Source organism: Enhydra lutris, unplaced genomic scaffold (assembly GCF_002288905.1).
Source record: "Enhydra lutris kenyoni isolate GAN:26980312 unplaced genomic scaffold, ASM228890v2 scaffoldscaffold31, whole genome shotgun sequence".
Lineage (NCBI taxonomy): Eukaryota > Metazoa > Chordata > Mammalia > Carnivora > Mustelidae > Enhydra > Enhydra lutris.
The window spans coordinates 14,363,847-14,384,058 of NW_019154115.1; the positions used below are offsets into that span (position 1 = coordinate 14,363,847).

The following is a 20,212-nucleotide window of genomic DNA, read 5'->3' on the forward strand; positions in this document are numbered from 1 at the left end:
GCAATACGTGTGCAATGAGGCCTGTCTGAGCCCTCAAGCCGAGGATCTCTGGTTCAGTTAAGGAACAAAGATTCTTTTTCAAACCACAGGGGCTAAGCCCATATGTATTCAAACAGAAGAAAATAAAATCACTTCATATGCACAACCTCTAAATGATCAATTCTTATACACGCCCCAATTTTCTCAAGTGACTCAGTTTACCTAATTTGTAGAAGAAAAATGCAGAACTGGTGGTCCAGAACTATCTGACCTAGGCTAAAGCTATAGACACTATTTCCTTTGGAAAAAGAAAAAAAAATACATTCATTGAATAAAAATTAATCCTCAATGTTTGGCAAGCTGACATAGGACCCCCAAAACATAACGTAACCTATGCGTCTTCATCAAGAGCCATAACTCTCTTCCTGCATCGCTGCCCAGAAAGGCCATGACCTTAGGCTTTCACTCTCAGGACGGCAGCCAGAGCAAAAGAAGTCAAGCTGGAGAACTCACCACAGTGGTTCTCAGGTAACCAGCTGGTTAGATTTCATCTTGTAGGTTAGCTTTGCCTTGCTAGCAAAGGAGGTACTTGGCCTGGGCTTCCAACGATTTCTGTTTAGGTTTCCTCAGGGCTCAATTCTAAACAGCCCAAATAAAGGCTCTGCTGTCCTGAAGGGCACCTTTCAAGAGAAACAAAAATAGGACGCTCGCTTAACAAAAGGGGACTGTTTGGCCACCAACGTCCTGAACGGGGTCTGACCGTAGAACTGGAAGGGCTTTCTGCAAAGTTAAAAAGAAGAAAAACAGCAGCAAGAAAAGAATCATCACAAAATCACCCACTCCAAACCCTCCTTCCCCCTCAGAAGTGCCAACGGATAAAATATAAACCTCTTTGAAGGAAACTCCAGCCGGAGCTCAGCTTTCAGATTTTAGAAGACACTGGCATCCCAAGGCCTCCCCACTGTCAGATCAAACACACACAAAATGGTTCCCTGATATTTGCCCGGTTTCCTCCATACCATAAAAAACAGGCTTTCATTTTAATCTACTTACCACACTGTGGGTGAAGGCCTCTAATTTCACAGCACAGAGATAACACAAATAATTCATATGACATATTAGTGGAATATCTACAGGGGAAGTATTTAGTCAGAGCTCACTGAAAACAATGGGGAGCTTGGCTACGGCCTCAGAAGGCAAAGGAATGGCTCATCCCACAGGCAGAGCCCCTCCTATCACACTCACTGGAGTCAAAGATAAGTTCAGCCTCTTAGTATCCAAGTTGTTTTAAGTCAACAGGTCTCCCCAATAATGCAACACTTCTCTAGTCCCTCCATGCGAGGTCACATTATCCCCTCCTTTCCAGGACCTCCAGAGGCTACTCCACGTCAGCAAGCCCCTTGAAAACACTAAGTACCAGAAACACACAACAGCAATCCCACTATAATCATCATCCACCACTACCGTCTGCCCCGCCAAAAAACACTTGTGCCTTTCTGTGTCTCTCTCAACTACAAAGAAAAAAAAAAAAATCTCCCATTTAATTTCCCATGGCCAGACCCATCCTTTGAAGATCTCATACCCTTTCTCGAGACCCTCTTTCAACTCTCTCTCTCCCACGAAGCCTTTCTCCCAGGATAATGTGGAGACCTCTCATACAGCTACTATTCATTCCATTTCTCCCAACCTTGAGGTTCTGCCAAGTGTGAGGCAGATTCCCTGTAGAGACAGGATAAATCAATGCTGAGTTGTGTAGAAAGTTTTTTTAAAAGGGGGGGTGGGAGAGGGGGGCAACAACTCTACAATCATCAGTTAGACACGATGGGAAGGAGACCACCAACAAAGCAGATAAAATTCAAATGCAACCTATAGCTGCAAAGTGTATTAAAACCTCACTCTAACTTTAGATACATTCTTGGTGGGGTGATTTTTTTGTTTTTGTTTCTTTTTTAATGCCTTTAGTAAATGTGAGATTTCTGAGTCTAAAGCCAGTTTTCGGAGATACCTCCCTCAGTCAAGGCATCAATCCATCTCTTTCACATTCTCAACCACACCCACTTGGACCTTCGGCTTATCTTCTCTTGATATAAACATGTACACATGTCCTGGCAGAAAAATTTCACCTTCCAATACCCTGTTAAAAACACTGCTCCATCACGCCTCCAGCCCAGCTGTCCCTCCTGAGCTCCAGGCCCTTGTTAAAATACTGTTTTTCCTGATTCCCTGGTTAACACGCTCCCTGCCAGTCCCAGATTTCCAGCTGCCTGTGAGACACTTCCCCAGAACCCCCAACTAAGCCCTGGGGACCCGTTCACATCCCACCCCGAACTGTCCAAGCCAACAGTTCCACCGAACTCACGTACTGACTCCTGCCATCACCTCCCTTGGGAGCCTAGGATTTCACCTCCCAGGAAATGCTGCCTCGGAGCCTACCCTTCCCCCGATCCAAGCCCTGGCCTGCACTATTTCTCTTCAGAATTGTCACAGAGATCTCCTAACTTGGCTCCTTATCTACACCGTCAATTTTCCACCCCAACTTCAAACATACTTATGCTTAAGGACCTTAACAAAAAGAAATCTGATATTTTTCACTTGCACAAAATTTTACATAGGAAAATGTTCAAGATGCTTACCTGGTCCCTTCCTAGTTTGTCCAGCTTCATCTCCTGGTCCTCGCCAACATACCTCATGCCCCGGCCAAGCTACACCTCATTCACCCTACCCAAATGTGCCATGAACTTCCATCTCTTGTATCCTGGCCCAGAACGCTCTCTCACTTTTTGTCTTCTAGGTAAATCTCTCTTCATCTTCCCCCAAACTAGGCAAAGCTACCTTCCCCAGTGAACTTTCCCTGACCCCTCATGAGGGGTATTCTCCCTCTTCTGTGTGCTGCATATTTGGTAAGTATCTCTGGTTATAGCACTCTCCACTATTTTTTAAACTACTGTGTCTTTCCTGCCTATCAACTCCCTTAACTTGTACCTCCACTGACCGGCACGTGACCTAACACACAGCAAGTGCTCAATAAATACTTGATGAATGAAGGAATGGAGGCGATACATGGCCTCACTTTTAAACCTCTGAAGCTTCTGAAGAATACTGGATTTTCTTGCCTCATCCCAGTCTTCCCACCGCTGGCTTGTCTTGAACATACCGATCTAAATTGCACGGTCACTAGCATCCTGAGGGCACTCACTGAATGCCCAAGTGACAGAGAAATGGGGACAGAAGACTCAAGACAATCTACAGCACTGTCCCCCAGGAACTGAGACCAGTGAGAAGATCAACACAGCAAAGCCACGAAACAGAAATTCAGTAAGGACTCTAACTAATGAGTGACAAAACCAGAGTGTGTTTGCTCCTAAGAAATAATTATGGAAAAGACTAATTAATAAAGGGATGTCATCAAACACCATGGTAATTTTCATTATAACATTTTACTGGGTGCGATATTGATATTTTTTTCATTGAGGTTTATAATAAAACTTCTCCACTCAATGTATTCTTAATCCACATGCCAGGCATTGATGCTATGCGCTGTCTCCTGAAAGGTTCACAGAGTTTAAAGTCAACATTGCTGATCTGTGATACAGCGAGAGCACAGTTGTTTATGAAGCAACTCTGCTTTCAACGTTTTGGTCATCAGAGCAAACAAGATATATATTAAAGTTAAATATATTCTAAACTTCATAAAATCTCCCCTCTTTGGATGAGGTCCTTCTGAGGTTCCAGATTACCACGTGGTGGTACTGACAATGGTGCAAAAGCAAAACTCTGAAACATGGGGAGGGGAGAGATGGAGACGACAATAAAATCCCTTCTAGAAGGCCACTGCAGGAAAATCCCTTCCAGATGGCCACTGCACAAAAACATGGGAACGGAGGCTTGGACGCAGCAGTCCATCCCAGAGATGCCAGGTAAGTCTTCAGAAGCTCCCCGGAAATAATACCCCCCTAAGAGGTGGAAACTCACACACAGTGCCAAATGACCCCACCCACGCCAGTGCTCTTAGGAGTAAAGAGATAAAGTCACAGGGCGCCTGGGTGGCTCAGTGAGTTAAAGCCTCTGCCTTTGGCTCAGGTCATGATCCCCGGGTCCTGGGATCAAGCCCCACATCAGGCTCTCTGCTCAGCAGAGAGCCTGCTTCCCTTCCTCTCTCTCTGCCTGTCTCTCTGCCTACTTGTGATCTCTGTCTGTCAAATAAATAAATAAAAAATCTTTAAAAAAAAAAAAGAGATAAAGTCACTAGAACCATGGCAAAGCCTAACAGAGTCACGGACTTCCTAATTCACATGTCCCACAGGGCAGAACCACACTGGATGCTGCATCTCAGATCCTGTTTCTGCTCCAGGCTTAGCTAATGACTTCAGGCTTAAAAATATGTCTCTATCTCTGTGCTGTGGAAGAAGTCCTTTGGCCAGTGTCCTTCCTTGGGAGACAACTGACAAAAAAAAAATAAACCTCATTCCTGGGCCTTAATGCTTCTTTCCCACCCTGAGACATATCAATGAATAGAGGTTCTCAGAAATGGTAATGAGGACCAAGAGGTTGAAACAAATACACAAAGCCTTGCTCTCAACCCCTGTCCTTGATACCATATTGACCTGGCCTGAATAACTGACATGACTCCCCATCAGGCTAGCCAGCTTGCCACAGTCATCACGGATTTTCTTGATCTGCCTGATGGACATGATATACGTGTATGCCTGTGTATATATGTGTATGGACATGTGTGTCTGCGTGTGTATATACATCCATCTACATTTACATTTAAATATATAAAGATGAACTTTTTCACTAAACAATGGCTTATTTTCACTAACTATTCAATATTAAGGATTGGGGCTTCTCAGCCAGAGTCTGTTTCTTAAAAAACCAGCTACTCTATGCCTGTATGTGTGTGTATTACCCACACCATCACAATACAAATTAGACAAAATAGATGTGTAATTAATGGTGTCATTCAGTTTACAATGGCACTATTACAATGCCATTACTCTATTTTCATGGCTACTGCATATTAGAACTGGCTTCCAACGTCGTTGAGTAAAGAAATAAAACAACCTCATCAGAGTGTCAATTAATTCTGTATAAGTCACGTAGAATCTCGAAACAAAAACATTTTCACAGCGTCCAAGAAATATCGGTTTCCACTATTGTTTCACTTTCCTCTTCCTTGCTAATGCTTCTACCTACTATACTTTGACCTATCCTAGTCCAATTATAAGCCAAAATCAATACAGGACCCTCAGCAAGTTTAATTGCTTCTCTAGGAAAGGATATTATAATCCAGCAGCACACCCTCCCCTTATGCTAGCATTACCTCCCCGGGTTTACCCAACACCATGGTAGTACCCTTAACTACTCTTTTTCACACTGCTCTCTCTCATCAGCTCAACTACTGGAACAGCAGAGCAATTTCGAGCAGGTTGCGAGTCTCTGAGAGTATTGCTTGCAAAGTGCATGTAAATTATTAGATTACGTTACAAGTGAAAGACTCAGCAGTGGGTCACCGTAGTGGGGCATTAATGCAGAACAAGTTGAATGGAACCCTCACAGACAAGCTTCTGCAACGTGATTTTTTGGCAGGGAGGAGAAAGTGAGTAAAGGGGAAGGGAGGGCAGGGAATGATGACGGGTTGCTGAGAAATGAGGCGTGAGAGAGCTCTGGAGCACACTGGGGAGGAGGGCGCTGCCACAGCCTCGATGGCTGGAGGGGGCAGCTGGAAGCATGGAAGGAACAGCAAGGGTGGGAGGAGGGAACGGGCAGGCAGGGCCCCTCTTCTGGTTCAGTGGAGGGTGTGGGGTATCAGCTCAGGAAGCCCAAGTGGCTGACAGGGTTGAGCTTCAGTGATTTGTCCTCACAAGGATCCAGTCCGTGATGGTTGAGCTGTGTGACTGGGGCAAAGCCAGTCAGGAAAGGGAACTAGCAGTAAGAGATAAGGTTTTCGATGCCTTCGGATACTCTTGTTTATTTCACTGAGCAACCCATTGGAACCACAGAGTGATGATCAGAGGAAAGGGAGTCGGAGACCTGAGGAAGAGAAGGTGAGAGATGGCCAGAGGGCCCCTGTTTCTCTATGTGCTCCATCAACACTACCAGCACTGGGGCCGCACTCCACGTGCACCGAGCATCCTGCTAGGTGTCGTGCATGCACAATCACACGTGGTCCTCAACCATCTTGGGAAGCCAGCATCAGAAACATCTCCAGTTTTCAGGTGATGAAAGAAACACACTGAGCGGTGAAGGCACTTACCTAATTTCACACAGTTAGCACCGGGCACACCTGGGCCTCTGGCCCACGTCTGCCTCACTCCAAGCAGACTTGCAACAGGCACGCATGCGGGTTCCCAACATGTCCAGCCCTTCATCTGAGTCGCTCAGGACTGGAGCAGGCCTGAACCTGCCACTGAGGGGAGGCTGAGTGGTTCCAAGAGAGACAGAAATGGGACAAACAAGGGCTCCTGGGTCCAAACGCAAGGCTCAGCTGGAAGTTGAAGCAAGTAGAAGCGGTGCTTGCAGAGTCGGAAGGACAGAGCTGAATCTACTGAACAAGTGACGAGCTGGGCAGAGCCCTGTGACGGGGACACTCTCTGCACAGCTGATGAGCACTTACTTTTTGCAAAGCACTGTGGAGGAGTGAAAGAATAAACCACGGTGCTGGTCTTCTTGGGGAGAATAGTCACCTCTCTGGGAAGTAACACCGTAAGACAATAGAAAGGAATCTGGCAAAGAAAGAGGTTGCATGCTTACTGCATGAGCAAGGCCCACATGACTGACAACTGTGGAAGACCAGGGTCATGAGAACAGCAGGAAGGAGAGGGTGAGTTTCATCTTCCAGCCTTATGGAAAACGATTGCAGGCTTACAAGCAGCAAAGAGAGATAGGGGCAGAAGATGGGAGGTGGGGTTGGGAAGAAGAGGGGAAAGGTGAACACATATATGAGGAACAGGACTAAAGAAGGCCAAAGCCAAGACACAGGTAGAAGAGAATCATCAGAAGTGACACAGACCGTGGGCTTCACTGAGAGATGCCACCCCTAGAATGCAAGATCCAGGAAGGCGGGGATCGGCCCCCTCTCGTGTGCTGCTTTCACACGCAAGGTGCTCAGCAAAACTTTGTGGAATGAAAGAATGCCACCCTCGGGCTTTTTGACAGTGACATCAAATCCAAGCAAAGGGGATTCCAAAATCTCCATTCTAAGCCAGGCTTGGCAGATGCGTGTCTAAATGAAACAGGGTATTAATGAGCATGTGCTAAAAGTGGCATAGAGATACCACATGACAAATAGTAAGCATTTACATTATTTTTCCCTCCCCCACCTCCTCCCTGAAATCATAATGAGTAACACCTGGAGTCCAACATCAGTTACTGTGGAAACACTCCATCTCTCCCGCCTTCCCTCCAACTGCCGGGCCATGGCTCACAAAAAGGCTGCTTCTACCTCGTGCCCAGGACAGGGTTTTTAAAACTGTGAGAGGCAGCCCATAAATAGATCATGAAACCAATCTGGTGGCTCATGATTTGGATCTTGTCTTAAAATACCAGAGCAAAAATAACAGCGCATCCCAGGTAAAGGATAAATATTTCACATGAGAAGTTTATTGCACACGCATGGGGTGTGTGTGTGTGTGTACGTGTACTGACTCAAAAGGTAGTATGTTTCTCTCATTGTAGGTCACAGTATAAACACTTAGAAGATATTGCTCTGGAGGGGCAGGAAATTCCACTACTGGACATTTTTTTTTTTCATATTTAAGCTGAGTGACCCTTGTTTTCCTGACAACCCTGGCTGAATGTGGCTGTCAGAGGTACAGCTCTTTGGGCCAGTAAACGTGGCCCATCCTGTAACATCAAGAAATTCTGTGCAACATACTAAGTTCAGAATTAGTTCATTCCAAGTACACCCAGTTTCACAACATACAAACAATCTTTTTGGAGAAAAAAAAATAAGATTTATTTTTTTCTAGTTACAAAAGTAATACATGTGCAATGCAGGAGAGTCAAAAATACAGAAGAGCACAAAGAAAAAAAACCTCACACTGGAGATAACCATTTTATCATTTCATTATTAAGGTGTATGTGGGTCTTTATTAATACACACACACACACACACATTCAGACTATAGTTTTTTACAAAAATGATTCATTCTATGCACACTGCTATGAAGGTCATTACTTTTCACTAATAGATGACATTTTCCCTTATCAAGAGATATTTTTCTACTACAACATGATTTTTATTGGCTACATAGTATTCCACAGGTGGATTTGCTGGTGAGAGTCTCTATAAAAGGCACTGCCTTAAATCCTTCACCTTGAGGAAAGCAGGCAGCCGCCAAGAGCCAGTCTCCCCAACTCCACCCTCTGGCTGCATCCAGCTCCAGTGAGCACCCACCCCACCGCCCCCAGGCCGGGACCAACGACAAGATGCTCCCCTCCAGAGCCTCTATTCTACATTCTGCCAGATCAGCAGCGCATGAGACATGGGCACTATTTTCACTATGCTTCAGGATGGCTTTACTGACACCACCACCAGTTCACTGGCTAATTTTGCTACAATAATAAAAATACCCAGTGGGATCTGAAAACATAACCGTTATTGATAATGTTCCATTATTGATGCACGGCCAACATAACGTGCGCTGACTTTCAAACACGTCAACTACCTCATGCTGGATGAACTTGTGTACACATTGTGATATTCTCAGGCAGCTCTCCTGGCGGGGGAGGACTTTGAATCAGTACCTTACTGGAATTTCTGAGCATCTCGGCATAGCGCACAAGGGCCAGGGACCCCGGAACCCTTCCACAGAAGAAGAAGACCCGTATTCTTGTCACAGCCTTGCTACTTAGTAGGAATGGGACCTCGGATGCATTATTAGACTTCTGTGAGCATCAGCTGGAAGGAGGAGGCCAGGCTAGATGATTTGTGAGGCCCCTTCTGCCTCTAACAGGCTTTGGGCTAAGAAAGCACAACTAGCGCCTACATCCTGAGTGAGAACCACACACCTAGCACACACCCTCGAGCTCAAGATTAGGAAACAAGCTCGAGGAACTTGCTAGAGCCTCTCAGTGTCACAACAATTCCTCTACTGATTCTCTGTAGGGCCTCAAGAAATTTGGGAGCCTCACTAATCTTCAACCTTCCTCTTCCATGCTGTGAAATGTTCCGTCTTCTGGGTTAACAGACTGCTCTATGGAAATTATCCAGGTTCCCGCTTTCTGAAGACACGTGCTCATCAGAAGTGGGCCACGAGGGCCGGAAAGGGTAAAATGCAACTTGCAACTTCACGCTTGTCCTCACTGGTCAACTAAAATGATCAGTAAAAAAAGAATCATTTTTGATTATCAAAGCGTTTCATTTGCCTTTGCTTTCCAATGCTTCATTACCTGGACAATTGAGAGTTATGGGTAGCTCGTCCTCCCCGATGCCCTGTCCTTTCAGACATAACATCCCCATCACACAAACGTTCCTGGGAGTACACGCTGTATCCTTACCACGGCCTTCTTTCCATCCACTGGCTTCGTGACTGTACAGTGAAAATGAAAGCAATGCAGTTTATCGAAGAGTTTTTAGACTTGCTAAATATACCCTTGTTTCTTCTGTGATTTGTATGTTGAAAATCCATTAACTTCTATATAGACAGTCTTCTCCAGGACTGGCATCGATCGTATGGGATGAGAGAAGCTTCTCTGCTTCTGGAAGGGCAGAATCGCATCTGGTTGTCTTTTCTCCGTCTTTGTCCATTTCTTCAGGTTTCTTTAAAACTAACTGGAAGAGTCAATAAACATGCCCGCCAATTCCCTTAACACACTAGGAGGCAGATTACCTTGCCCTTCAGACCTGTTCTTGTTCTGTGTTTCCAAGTATTCCCTTACCTGCCTTTGTCAATTGGCATTCTCGACAAGTTCGTCATAACTTCTCAAAGTGTCAACTTTTCCTCTTTTCATTGCCCTTGTTAAAGATAATTTAAAATTAGAAAGTCACATTCCCCGCCATTTCAGAGTCAATGCTAATTTCATTTTCCTTTGCATAGAAGTCTCCTTCCCCCTAGAGATCCCTTCCTCATTCACAGCCCCCACTCCCCGAGCCCCAAACAGGCATTCTTCATCCCTGTATGCACTTTCATTCCCCTACTGTACCCTTCTTATCTCTCCCCCAAAATACTTCACCCAGTAAAACACACTTTAGCTTGTGGTTCTCCTTCCTTCACTCCACTTCTGAGAGAAATGTCTGTGTCTGGAGATTGTAAAGTCACCTTCAGGAAAGAGGCATACAGTTGGCTGTCAATTAATCAGGATAAGACAGAAAAAAATTACATCGTGCGCAGCTTCGCTTCTCAGTACGTGCATTTATGCTTTGGGGATCAAGAGGATTTCTCCCACACAACCTAAAATTCATATTTATGCCTTTTGTTTGGCTATAACTAATTCTCTACCTAGCAGCACAGTAGTTAATAGTCTGGATTATTTAAAACAGTGATTACCATAGCTCATTATAAATTCAAGTGTAGGTCCCTCATTTTCCCCGTTCTGTCTCACCTCCATCCTTTGCAATCTGCCTATTTATCCTTGCTAGCACTCTTTGCTCATAAGTCCAATAATTTTATATTCTATAATGTTTAGCCACACATCTAGTTTGACATACAGATTTTAAGCCAGTTTATTTTCCCCCATTAAGCACAGACCCAAACGTCACCATTCCTGTCACGTATACAATTCCATCAAGTTTCAGAGTGTCATTTATACACAATTTTATTTCTTCTTACTTCTTTCACACACGCCTACCACTTACGTACAGCAACTTCACTACATTCATATTTCATAAACTTCATCAGTATTCAGCCAAATCCTCCCCCGAAGTAAGCTAGGTATTTTTAACAGTGCGCTGCCTCTTTCACAGGCTTGAGGATCCTGTACTAAGTGGCACCCTTCCTTGCACCCCAAAGGAGTTTCATCCATTATGGTCTGTTCGTGGATGGAGGAACTTCCTGATTATTTCAAAAAACTTTCAGCTAGTTCACAATCGAAACGCAAACACCCAGTTACATTGCTAGAGAGGATTCGAGGCTGGCAGATTATAAATCCTCTATGCCCCAAGCGTTGCTACTCAGTTCCAGCCTCTGAGTGAGCTTCGGGGAAGAACAGCACCGGTACAGAGACTCCCCGGCCTGGCCTGCAGTCCTCTGGCACCTTCAAGGGTGGAGGAGACCTGTACTCTCAACTGGTGGTGGACACTGGAGAGGGCTCTGTAGCCGGCCACCAGGCCCTCAGTTCTGAGGATGAGATAATCACCAGGAAAACACAGGACCACACCGACAATCACCAGGAAAACACAGGACCACACCACTGTCAACATGTCAGAGCACATAATGCAAAAAGACAGAGAGTAATAATGACATGTCCACCGAGGCCATACACATCTGGTAGGGGAAAAAGGAAAATAAACAAACAAACAAACATAAAACAACCATTCTTCCACCAACACAAGGGAATTGTTACCTGTAATTCCTTTTCACATTGGCATGGAAAAATGAAAGCAAAAAGCAAGCCACGAGACATGGCACATTTATTCCTCATCACCCCCCATTCAACCTCCTTGATGCCCTTATTCCAAAAACAAAATAATAATAATAATAATAATAGTAGTAGTAGTAGTAGTAGTAGTAATTGGACTGTCACAAAAGAACACCCTAGCCCCTAAGATGAATTTGCAAAGCTGTGACATCAAGGATACCAGAAGATAAACACAGACTATCATGAAATCACGTGGGATGGCCCTGAGAAAGTCAGCCTCTGATGGTGCCGTCCCAGGCACGCTTTCCATACTGGTCCAGTGAACAAAGGCCCAAACTTCAAAGGAGAATTTCCTTTGGGGGAATTAAATGCTCTTTACTGATATTCTTGAAAGTCTTCCCACCAACCCTAGAATTTCCTAGTTTCTAGGATTTATGATACCCTCTCAATGTATCTAAGGAAGAGGCAAAATTACCCATCATTTTCTATCTACCAGAAGTTACATAATGCCATGGAAATACATTACATAACTTATTTGTAAATACAACAGTCTTCCTAAACATCTGGGAATGATTTCACATCCTCTGTTAAAGATGAAGAATAAAGGCTCTAGATTCAGGTTGAAATTTTCCTAGAAAGTAAAAACCTCAATTAACCAGAATCAACAAATTAAAGTGAATTTCCGTTTTGCTCCTTGCTAGCTAGAGACCAAGAAAGGCAAATAACAAAACATACTGATATTGAGGATTTAACAGAAAAAGAAAACAATTTCCAAGCTGGGATCAGGGCAGATTTAGTCCAATCTCTGGCACTGTCTCCATTCATAGTTCTATAATGCACAATCAGAATTCATCCTCAGAATAGTGACCCTGTGCCACTGTAAGATCCTCAAACCTCAAAGAAAGATTCTATTACATTCCCCATGTTCTTTCTAGGGTAGGAAAGGGGACCAGCACATTTAAAAGAAACATATTCAAAAAGAAAAAGACAGAAAAGATTCAGTTAATCTACTGTTAGCCAGAAAAACTAATTCGTTAGTAATGCCTTGGTACCCTTATAGAAAAATCATGATTTACTGTATATTAATCAACACTTGAACACTGATTATCTGGAGAATTTTTTTAAAGCATTATTCAAAATGATTCACTTTTATTTCTCTTAACATACTAAAATGTTATTTTAGTAAGGTGGGTGAAAAATTTAACAGTTCGTTTCCAAACCAACACTTCCCATTATGAATCACACAAACAGACACATACACACACACAGGCACGCACACAATATTCCCCCCAACAACAACAAAAATACCCACATTTTTTTAAATGATAGAAGAGAGAACAATACAGAGAAAAAGAGACAGAGACACTGTTGCTAAATTTTCAACAAGGATGATAGTCTTCATATTCAGAAAGATACTCCACATTCTAGGTTAGGTTTACTCTGGTATCTTAAGGCCTTTCAAAGTGGACTCTTGTTGCTCCCGAAGAATCTATCACTAATCTAGGATGATTGATCAGGAATCTCCCAGAGGGAGTGGACGGTGTCTACCTCGGAGTACCTGAACAATGGCTCAAGGAAGACAAAGAGGGTAAGCAGCAGGTTATGTCAAAAGAAGCAAGCTGGGTTTTCTATAAAATTTTAGTCTTTGGCACACAGGACAGTCATATTATAATTTTTCCCCAGACACCTGAAGTGTCATTATGTATCTTGCTTCTACGAATACGTAAGTACAGAAGCACGATTCATTAAGTAGATGGACGATGAGGGCGGAGAGGAGGAGCACTCTCAGAAAAAGCGGCCTACGCTGTAAGAAACCATACCACACAAAAAGAATTTTCAGTGACATCCAACTCAAGTCTGCCCTTCCAACAACACACCACAACTTTCTGGAAGCAAAAATGGGAAAATGTGCATCTTGTTGTCAGAAGTGACAGGAGTGTGGCCCAAGGAGAAGCAGCCATGGGCTTGTCTCATGTGCATTCCAAAGGTTAGCTCTGGACACGGGTTTGCTTCCAAAAGCAATTCAGCTGTCACCCAAAATCCTCAGAATGTTTCCCCTGGGGGCACGATTACAGCAAATGAAAATTCTCGAACATCCCTACATCCTGCCTAGGAGCAGGATGTGTGGAACTAGCAGTGTGTGCTGCACCCCTGACCGCCAAGACCTCTGCTGTCTTGAAAACACTAGATGAAGGGTCTCAGCGGAGGGGGATTCCACACAGACTCCATATTTCAGTTTTGGAAATGGAGGCATTTTCTAGAAAAAGCCAAGGCTTTTCGTGATGCTAGTAGGTTCTGGAAAATTCCAGCAAGTGACTAACATAAAAAGAGTCTGCTATAAATTTTTAGCCACTCAGGATTTGACTTCTGGATTAATAATTCAATTCATTTTAAGAAAGAAGGGGTAAGCAACAGAAAAGTTATCACACCTATCACCAAATGCATTTTCTAAAATTATTCCATTTTTTCAGGGTATAATTATAAAGATTTTTATGAGCAATTTACCAGAAAATTAAAAGTCCCTTAGTTTAAAAAACAATCATTCCATCCCTCTGGCAAAGGATTTTATCCTAGCCAGTAGCTCTTTCAAACTATGGGGCATCACTTGTTCACTGTGGAGAGCCTGAGTTAGAAAAGTTGATCTAGAAAAGGTTATAAACTGCCAGGCAAGAAGGGTACCTACCAGAAAGTGAATCAGCCAAGACAGAAGGGGAGGAGTGGAGGCCAGGCACTTTGGTTATGCTTGTAGAAGTCCTCGGGGCTACAAATAAACTACAGGCCTTGTTAACTGATTTTCAGTCAATCTAAACTGAGCCTCCAGGGGGTTCAATCTCAACCCAACTGAGCTTTTCAATGTTAATCCCATCTTTTGGTTTCGATTTTTCCCTTAGGTCGGCCTGCCCTAAAAGCCTTCAACTTACACATGGGTGTTCCAAACCAACTGCGTGCCACGCAGCCCTGTAACGATAACTTTAGGAAAGTAAAATATGTAAGCTTCAGCCCTGTAACGATAACTTTAGGAAAGTAAAATATGAGCTTCTCGCATGCATAGAATAACGAGATTCTGGAAAAGGGGTTTTAATAACAGTTATGTCACAATGCTTACAGCCCCCTGAAGTCCCTGAAAGCCTTGTTAAATTAAAGATTCACTGTGGTTTTTTTCCGTTTCATTCTTACTTCCCATGTTGCCTCTTGCCTTTCTTTTTTGCCTTCCATTGTGTTGTAGAGATGGTACTGAACAACACCAGCCATCGTTAATACCACCCAGAAAACGGGACAGTTTCATTACAACTGCTAATGTTCCCTGCTAGTTTTAAGCACGGGGGAGGTCCGTCTTTCAGATTACAAAGTCCCACGTCTGATTCTGGTAGCGCAGGCACTAAGGGGACGCAGCCCATTCACACGGGGACTCCCAGGAGTTTGGCATTCAGCAACAGCTTCCAGTCTACCTAGGTAATGTCTCATGAGGTCACCTCAATGTCATGAGAATCCAGACCACAGTTTCTGGGGACTGCAAACACTAGTTGGCTGGAAGCAAACCCTGCTACCTCTCTGGAAAGCATCTCCCAAATCCAAGAGCTTCCCATTTCGCCCAATGCCAAGAACTCCATTCAATCCTCCTTGAGGTTGAAAATGCTAATTATAAGGTGATGATGTTTGCTTTTCCTTTTGAGTTGTGTGCCTTTCTGTTTTAAGTATTAAAAAGGCGTAATCACCTAGTGTGTAGGTTCATTTCTTTCCAATATTGTAATTTATGCAACATTAATACTGGATGCCAGCTCCAATTTTCTTGCTGCTTACACTCTGGGAGCCGACTTGCATATTCTGCCAACTCCATTACATCATCTGAAAACCCAAACATTTCCCATTTTCAAATCACTCTCATCTACCAGGCATACCTACACTTTCTCTCTTTTTCTCCCTAGGTCACACACACAAAGATTGGTATCCCTGAGGAGCAGACACTACATCTGAGGTTAAAGTCTGCAAATGCACATAATTTCTGGAAGCTATTACTACTGCTGTGTTAGCTAAAGGATGCCTCCATCTCTGACCTTCCTTTTTCCATTCAGACTGTTATATAACCTAGTGCCTGCGTGCAGGATGTGAGTTGAGTGTTTGGGCCTTACCTCTTCTCCCTCCCCCTAGTAAATCTCCAGAGAGATGGATAAGGGGTTGGTTCAAAGGAGAGTGAGCGGAGGGTGACCCTCTAGGGGACAAGGGGACAAAGGTCAACAGGTCAGTTGTACAGGGTGCATCCCACCCCTACTTTGTCCCTCTCCCCTTTTTGCTAAGCCTGGGGGGCTAGTGGTACTGAATGCCTCAACGTTATATAATTTGCAAGAACAGCAAGTTACAGATTTGATAGTTGGTTCTGCAGCCTGCCACCCTGATCTCTTGCAAGAACACCTTCTGGCAAGAATGACACCTGAAGATGCTAATAACAAAGGGGAGGGGTAGGTTACGAGAGAGGGGGGTGACAGCACAAACCACAAATTAGTGTGGCTTCTTATATTCTATTCCCCCCCTTAAAAAAAAAAAACTCAGAAACACATGAAGGGGATTTTCTCCAGTGTTTCTGATTAACCCTGTTACATAACCCGCTCGCATTCCAAATCCACCGTCTCAGGGTCTAAATATACTCTTTGCAGCCAAAAGCTCTCCACACACAAACTCACGGAGCTGGCGGCAGGACCCGGCCCCTGGCCCTGATCCCCCTCCCTTCCTAGCCCTTGCTGCACCCCCCTCCCGCTGAAACCGCGGTTCCGCGTGTTCACTCCTCGGAAATCGCCTTTAATTAAATGTTTTTCGTGTGTGTCATCCTGATGGCTTTTACTGTACTCGAATTCCGTGAATGGGAAAGCGCCCGGACAGGGGGTGTGGCTAAGGGGGGGGGGGTGAATACTGTAAAACAGCCAGCACATGATCAGCCATATTCCTACCTCCAACTATAACATCGAGAGGAAGGGAGCGGCTCCCGGGCCCCCACTCGCCTCTCTCCAGCCCTCCCCAATCGCCGCCAGAAGCCCAGTGTCAAGAGGAGGGGGCGCGCTGGGCCGGTGCCCAAGCCCGGGCTGGAGATCCTCCTGATCCCCCGCCCTGGGCTGCTCGCGCGAGCCCGCTTCCTCCGGAGTGACAGGCGTGATTTATACATTATTTACAACAGTAATTAAAGCCGTAGCTTCCTTCTGTTCTTTGCAAACTCCAGGCGCAATCAAATAAATAATCCCCCACCTCCAAGAAAAACCCCCACATCAGGTTCCGACACCTTTAAGAAAGAGAGAGTGAGCTTTCCCCAACACTCGACTTTAGGAAAAGGCAAGGAGGGGGCAATGGAGTCTCCCGGCCCCCCCTCCCCGCACAAACGCTCCAAAATGAAGTGTAAAAATCGCTCGGGGGATGGGGGGGGCATCTCTCGCACTATCCAACCAGCATCCAACTCTCGCTGACCATTCCCAGGTTCTTGCAGAAACGCTTGAACCTCAGAGAGGGAAGGATTCCCAGGGCAGAAATAAGTTTGGGTGCATTTCGAGCTTTCTGTTTCTGCTTGTTTGCTTTTGCAGCCGCTCACTCCGAATGCGCGTGGAGCGCCCCACAGCACCACCGCCCTCCGCGCGCTGGCGCGCACACGCCCCCCGCCAGCGAACCCCGGGTCTGCAAACTTGAGGATCTCCCCTCGTCGCGCTCGCCAGACAACTTAGCGAGCACCTCACGCTCCCGTACCCCCCTTCCTCCAGCCCTTCCTCCAAATCCCAAGCCCACCGTCGCGTTCCAGAGAAGGTGCCCACGTCGCCCCCAGATCCAGGAGCGCCCCCTCTCCACCCCCGGGGCTTCCCAGGTCGCTCACTCCTCCCGCACCCCCTCAGCTCTGCGGGGGACCGAAAACACACCCCGTCTGGGGCAGCCAGGGCCGAAACTGTCAAGAGGAGAAAAGGTAAAGAGGGAGGAGGGTGGCCATAAACGGATTTTTTTTTCTTCTTAAAAGGACACTGCCGCTTTAAAAGTTTCTTTCCCGGGCCCCCACTCTCCGGTTCTCCGTATTTTGGGGGAGCGTATTTAATTTGGACTACGCGGCTTTCCTCCTCTCTTCGCAGAAAAATCAAAGCCAGGGGGTGAGCCCGCCGGCTGTCAACCCTCCTGCCTCCTCCCCCGCCCCCCTCTCCTCCCGCAACCCGAGAACGGGCTGCAAAAGTTTGCAACATTTCTGGGGGGCGGAGGGGGGAGGGGAAGGGGGCTCTCCGGGCTCCGGGCGCCGCTGCAGGCTCGCGCGCGGCCCCAGACCCCACGCTCTGGGCGCCCGCTCCCGGCCGGCCCCCGCTCTGCTCCCGGGCTCCCGCCGCCCCCTCCTCAGCCCCTCTCGCAGCCTCCTACCTCTGCTGGTGCTGGAATAGCTCTGTCTGCGCACCGGGGCGGGCGGCTCGCTCTTGCGGGCGGATTCCTGGTTCAGCGGGGTCTCCCTGGCGCCGGCGGCCGCGTCCGCGCCGCTGCTGCCCGGCTCGCTGGCGGCGGGGTCGGGGGCTGCCGGAGCTGACTCCATGTTTTTTCCCAATGTAGAGATCGCTGGAGATGGCGAGCTCCGAGACTCCCTCTATCTTCTGTTTTCAGAGCAACTCTATGGTACCAAAAAAAAAAAAAAAAAAGGGGGGGGGGGGGGAAGAGACCGGGGAGAGCTGGAGGGAGAGAGCAGGCGGCGGCGGGCGAGCGAGAGCGCGAGGGAGCGCGCGGAGTGTGTCTGGGTGGACGTAAGTGTGCGCCCGAGAGGGGTTGGGAGGCGGGTCTGGCCACCGGCAGCGCTAGCGAGAGCTTCTCCAGCCGGCCCCCACACCCACATTCCCCACCCTCCAGACCCCAGACCGAGAGCCACCGACTGGCTGCCAATTTGGGGGCGGGGTGGGGGGTTGGAGGGGAGAGGCTCTCTTGCCCCGATCCTCCCCTTTGCCCAGCCCAGAGACAGAAAGGAGGATCAGCGAGATAATCCTGTGCCTACTTCTGAGAATCTCTCGGGAACAGCACTCGTCCCCATCTGCAGCCAGACTGAGAAGAGACAAATGCGATCATCCACGTTGGGGAATCGCAGGTAGCTCCCTGCCAGCCCACCCCAGAACTGAGGAGAAACTAAAAAGGAATGCGACCTGGCCCAACACCCCAAGAAGGAGGAGGATGGGGGGACGTGGCACTTTTTACTTCGGGATGGGACGCCCAGTGGGTTTCCAGACTTGGTTTGATACATCTGTGTCTAAAAGAGGCTTTAGGTCTTGAACCGCCCGGTACAGCCAATTTTTGGTGTGGCTGAAAGAGGTGGCTTTCAGCCCCTTCCCTGCTTTCTCTGAGAAGGATCCAGAAACCACTTGGCAGGGCAGTTTCTACTGAAGAAAACTTTGGCCTGTTTGGTTGATGACTATCTAAGCTGGTTGTAATATGGCGTACTGCATCTAGTTCTGTGTGGCTGCTAATTGTCAATTCCCACTGGTAATCTTACTATTAAACCTGCAGTCTCATCCATAAAAGATATACTGGAGAGGCATTAATAATGCCTCGGTGATAAAGTTCAGATAATTAACAGCTCTTAATAAGTCACATCATTGTAGACATCATTCTGCACCTCCCTTCCATTGAAACACACCCATCACATAGTAGGTGTTTAATGATATCAAAGGAAAGTAGAGAATTGCATCAATATTACCTTGACCCCAAACTCCAATATGAAGGGACAATACAAACTAAATGAGTAGAAAACATTCAGGTGGTATTAGCCTGACTTCTCTGTCTCAATGCTCAATTCACCAATTCTTCCTGACTGCCCAAATACTGATGAAATCAGTACATTTTTAACATACACCCCCACCTTCCTTTCAGAAAGCTCACAAAGTTTGACAATAAAAAATATTATTATATACCAGAAGGTGGCATAAATATGTGTATTTAGGGGGTTGGGATGGGAGAAAGAAGTAGGGAACATTTTCCTTTTTCTACCTTCCTAGTTTGGAAAAAGGCTTTTTAAAAATGGGGGAGGGGGGCTTGTTAGATAATTCCTTAAGATGAACCTCCATGTGCCAAACTTCACACATGATTTGTGTTACTGTTACTGATATTGGTCTGATTTCAAATACACAATTCTCTTTGCCGTGGTCTGTGTGTTAAATCAGCAAAACCTGTCCACTCTTCGGAGTGATGTAAATGAGATGTGAACGGTTCTGATACCTTAATCCAGTCTGCAAGGATCCCTGGCTTTAGCCTGTCTGTTGGCGCCTACAAACAATGTCCCGATTGTCTCCTCCATCCCAAATCAGATGTGTGGGTTCCCCCATACATCAAAGCACAGATTTCTAGAACAGCCTTCACACCATTTACAATTGGTTAGCCTGTTAATAATGTTCTTGATGTAACTGACTTAGCTTGTCACTCTTGACTTTTCTAAGTAAACAAATATATCAAAGTGCACAGTTTCATAAATAAGCAAGGGCCTCTGGAGAAGCGAATATCTTAAAATATATCCGCTGCTCCATATTTATTTTAAAATATTTTAAACAATTTTCATATTAAATTTCACCAATAATTCTATTTGGGATACAAGTGGCTCAAAACATATCCCCGGCTCCTTTTTAGGTACCAGTAGCAACTCATTAACATTTTTCTGGTTAAGTCTATTCCCCTGAGCCTTCAACTGGTTCCTTTCCTGTTCTCCTTTGACTAAGCTGGTATTTGTTCACCC

At 45.9% G+C, this 20,212-nt stretch overlaps 1 protein-coding gene across 1 annotated transcript in view; it reads right to left on the reverse strand.

The window, feature by feature from the left end:
• Positions 1–18,037, reverse strand: part of LOC111153212 (RAR related orphan receptor A) — a 708,716-nt gene extending 690,679 nt beyond the window's left edge. Inside the window, exon 1 of the mRNA XM_022512092.1 lies at positions 17,872–18,037. Within this exon, the coding sequence (XP_022367800.1) occupies positions 17,872–18,037 (166 nt within the window). The remainder of the gene's footprint in view (positions 1–17,871) is intronic.
• Between the last annotated feature and the right edge of the window lie 2,175 nt (positions 18,038–20,212).